This window comes from Aplysia californica, unplaced genomic scaffold (genome assembly GCF_000002075.1).
Source record: "Aplysia californica isolate F4 #8 unplaced genomic scaffold, AplCal3.0 scaffold00344, whole genome shotgun sequence".
Taxonomy (NCBI): domain Eukaryota; kingdom Metazoa; phylum Mollusca; class Gastropoda; order Aplysiida; family Aplysiidae; genus Aplysia; species Aplysia californica.
The window spans coordinates 145,366-149,284 of record NW_004797614.1 but is presented as its reverse complement, the minus strand read 5'-3'; the positions used below and the strand labels follow the sequence as shown (position 1 = coordinate 149,284).

Genomic DNA, 3,919 nt, shown 5'->3' with positions numbered 1-3,919 from the left:
TTCTTTTCTTGTGAGGAATTTAATGCTCAAGATTACAGTATCTGAACACTATCTTGCTCTTAATTATCTGTATTGTCGGACGTCTCTCTCCCATACCCTCACTGTTTGGATTTCAATGTCAACAAAAGGTTGTTGATTTTAGTGAGCACGTGTAGCTTCCGGGTGTTTTTATTTGTTTTGATACTCAGGGCAGAGTTGGCTCAATGGAATCTTTATGACACGCTGGCCGCTATTGCGAGACGCAGCCAACAACACAAAGATGTTGTGAAGACTGGACAACAAAGGCCGTTTCAGCGTTGTTTCACCCTCCAGTGATGTTGTTTCACACCTTGGAGAAGGAAACAATAGGTCTTTATTCGTCTTGGACATCAGCACAATCGATGTTACAAAAACTCTAGCCATGTAAATAACAACTACGCATAATCAACTATCCACACTTTGTTAATCCTTCATTTGACATGAACCTTACTAGGATTTTGATTGGCGGTGATAGGGGAAAGGGAGGAGCAACAGGGAATATAAAGTCAGCAGACCTGGACATCCTCCAGTTCACCGTAACGCTTTTACAGTGAGAGGTCGTTGCTTTTTCAGTGTGCCTGAGTATCGTTTCTCAACATCTGTCGTGAATTTTCAAGTATGGAAAGTTCTTCAGTTCCTTTGGTGAAGTTCATTTCTGGTGACTTTTGGTCATCCGTGAAGATGAGGCAAGTGCGCGTTCTGTGCCAGAAGACGATCACGCCGGTTCAAGTTCTGGAAGCGGCAATGGAAGACGACAACTCCATTCGCAAGGCCATCAAGAAGATACGTCTCACAGACTGCCAAGGCCGGGACAGTTGGCTGGAGATTTTTCACGAAATCAGTTTCATGGACTACGCTTCGCATCCGCACATCATGAAGATGGACTGGGCAGTAAAGTGCAAGGACTTTGTAGCTATCTGCATGCCTCTGTGCTCACGAGGATCTTTGCATGATGCGCGTCACCGTCTCAACAGGGAGCAGTTAGAGCGCTGCTTCGTGCAGACCGCCTGTGCACTGAGATATCTTCACAACAGGTGGGCTGTACACGGGGACGTGAAGCCTGCCAACGTATTCCTGGATGAATCCAACAACGCTATTCTCGGTGACCTGGGAATGTCCCGCCTTCTGGCACACGGACAAAACAGAGTGAGCAGCAAGAACGTACTCGGAACAAAAGGCTATCTCGCTCCAGAGATCCAGACTGACATCACCGTAGATCCTTTTCTGGTGAGTAACTGCAGAGTTTTCTACTTAGTGAGCTTGTTTATTTGCGTGTTTGATTTGTTTAAGTTTAATGTTGTGTAAAAGTTGTCCTGATGTTTGGTTTGTTTGTTTGTCTGTCGGTATGTTTTTGTGGCTTTGTTTCTGCAGTAAATTTATTGTATGTTTTTTTTCTGTTGTAAACAAGTAATTTTATTTTAAAATTATAAATGCGCTGTGGCTTTTGTTATTGGGTTATAATATGCATAACATCCTTTCTTTGTTTGTCTGGTGTAATCTTGTTTGTCACTATTGCGTACTAGTAGCTAATTGTATTTTCCCTTTCTTTTTTCTGTGTGCTCCCTGAAGGTCTTTGTATACTGCAGCAATATGCTGTTGCTTGGAACCATTTGCTCACTATTGACCAACTCTTTTTTCCACTTATTCTCTACAGTCGGACGCGTACGCACTTGGAGCAACGCTGTGGTTTCTTGTCTTCAAACGAAAACCTCGCGATGGAGAGGATCTTCTGCACGCTGTGAAATCCGACAGAACCCTAATGCCGCTCTTGGGCTTCTTCAGGTAACGAGACATTCTTTACTTTTGATCCTAACCCAATGCAGCTTTCTTTACTTTTAGATGAGTGCTGTTGATTCCTTGTAAATGAAAAATAAAATAGTAATATGTTGGTTTTTTAAAGAAAATACATACTTGTAGTCTGTTACGTAGAATATTCAGAAATTTCCATTTACCATAATATGAATACTTGCTTTCACTTGATGTTGCCGATTATTTATCTTAGTATTTTTGCTTACTCCACAGGTTTGTGCTCTACAGGCTTGTACAGAACAACCCACGACTCCGACTTTCAGTCTGCCATCTCCTGGAATTCCTTCGTGAGCGCTTTCAGCAGTTCAGGGTAATCATAGACTCTCTGTAACGAGTGCAAGTGCTGTATTTGCATACTTTTTTTCCTCTTTTCTTTCTTCATTTTAGCACTTTCTAACAAAATATGGTGTTGAAGTTGTTTCTAGTTTTCTTATATTTCACCCATTTCCGTTTACCTAATTCACCTAATAATTGAATTGAATTGCTATTTTGGTTTTTGAAATGTACTACACTACTTTAACTTTTACTTTACTTACAAATTTGTCCACCCAACGACACATATTTTGCACTCGTGTTTGTCGTAACCAACAGAAAACTCAATGAGGCTGGAAGCAGGTGTCTTGGACACACCAAGGCAAGCTCAGGGCCTGTACATCACCAGCTGAAGTCATCATGTGAGTAATGGGGAGTTGACGAGGACTTTACACATGTTGCTGGTGAGTTGTTACCCTCACTACCGCTGAGGGGGGACCTGCTACCTACGAAGTGGACACAGCATTTTCTCTATTTTACTTTACTAACATAGTTGTCTCACAGTAACTAAAAAGTTTCCATTTTATCTAACACTGAAATGTCTTGTCTTGTACGTGCATTTCTGTGTTTTCATTAATGTGTTACTAACGAGCCGAAATTATTCCAGCCACTGTGGGGGCAGCGCTTGGTTTAATCGGCTACTTTGTTTTGTCTTTTTTCAGCTGTTTCAATAACAACTACTCAATCGTTAAATCACTAGAATGCAAACTGTAGCTATAACTTACTTTAATTAGCAAAATATACTAATTTCTAACATCCAATTTGTTGACTGACCCAACCCATAACACTAACATTCTTAAACTGACTAACAACTAACATACCCCAGACGTGAGCGCTCGGTAGCGCCGTCTTTTTAATCAGGCCTCGGTGTACAGTGTACCCTGAGACGGTCCCAAGCCCGTGGAAACTGAGAGGGAAAAGGCGATGATGCCAACATAAAAAAACAATGTAGTTTTATTTCATCGGTATGTTTTGTAACTCCATTCAGAAGTCTGTATAGCATCTCATTACTAAGACATGTTTTTGTTTCCTGCTCGAAGTGTAGCGTTGTGCAAATACCACTCCAAATCACACGGTAAGGATTATTTCAACTCCAATAGGTTGGAAGGTTAGAATGCCCGTAGCCCAACCAAAATACATAAATGCAGAAAGGTTCACAGGACAAACATGTGTTGTGCCACACAACCAAGCTCTCAACAGCAGCGCTATGTACCCACAGATAAGACATCGGAAAACCACGGAATGGATCAAGTTCACAGTATCGTGCAGACGTAGACTGTTGGAGATTGAGGAATGTCACAAACCATATGGCCCAGAATTATTTTTTTCCTCCTAACTCAAAAGGATCCTTTCATTTGCATCCAAAGGTTATAAACTTTTAGGTCAAGAATTAATGGGTGAAGATGTTTGGGTTACTTTAACCTTGAGAACAAGTCACACGATGTGCAGTTCCCTTGATCACTTAATTAAGCTATTCCCTCGTGTTGTCCTCTAAAACACCTTTCATTCTGTTTTTGTTACTAACTGTTGTTCAGTTTTCTGTAAAATTTCCTTATCAGCCTCTCACAGAAAATTGACACAGATGCATACTTACAGGCAGACTTTTTTCAACTTTCAAACGACATCTCCCAGACACACTCTCCCTTACAAACACAAACACACACACACACACACACACACATACACACACACATACACACACACACACACACACACACACACACACACACACACACACGCGCGCATACAGGACCCATACAGAATCAAGAATTCTATCCTT

General features: G+C 41.3%; 1 protein-coding gene across 1 annotated transcript; it reads left to right on the top strand.

Moving 5' to 3' along the window:
• The first annotated feature begins 636 nt into the window (after positions 1-636).
• Positions 637-2,158, top strand: LOC101850423 (NUAK family SNF1-like kinase 2). The gene is made up of 3 exons (XM_035970940.1): positions 637-1,245; positions 1,673-1,800; positions 2,041-2,158. Exons 1-3 carry the CDS (start codon positions 637-639, stop codon positions 2,156-2,158), a joined length of 855 nt encoding a protein of 284 aa, XP_035826833.1.
• Positions 2,159-3,919: the final 1,761 nt, after the last annotated feature.

Bases quoted from the DNA above. Each gene is read 5' to 3' on its own strand.
- LOC101850423 (XM_035970940.1), top strand. From the start codon at position 637: ATGGAAAGTTCTTCAGTTCCTTTGGTGAAGTTCATTTCTGGTGACTTT. The intron at 1,246-1,672 runs GTGAGTAACTGC...TATTCTCTACAG, and splicing joins TCACCGTAGATCCTTTTCTG to TCGGACGCGTACGCACTTGG. The intron at 1,801-2,040 runs GTAACGAGACAT...CTTACTCCACAG, and splicing joins CCGCTCTTGGGCTTCTTCAG to GTTTGTGCTCTACAGGCTTG.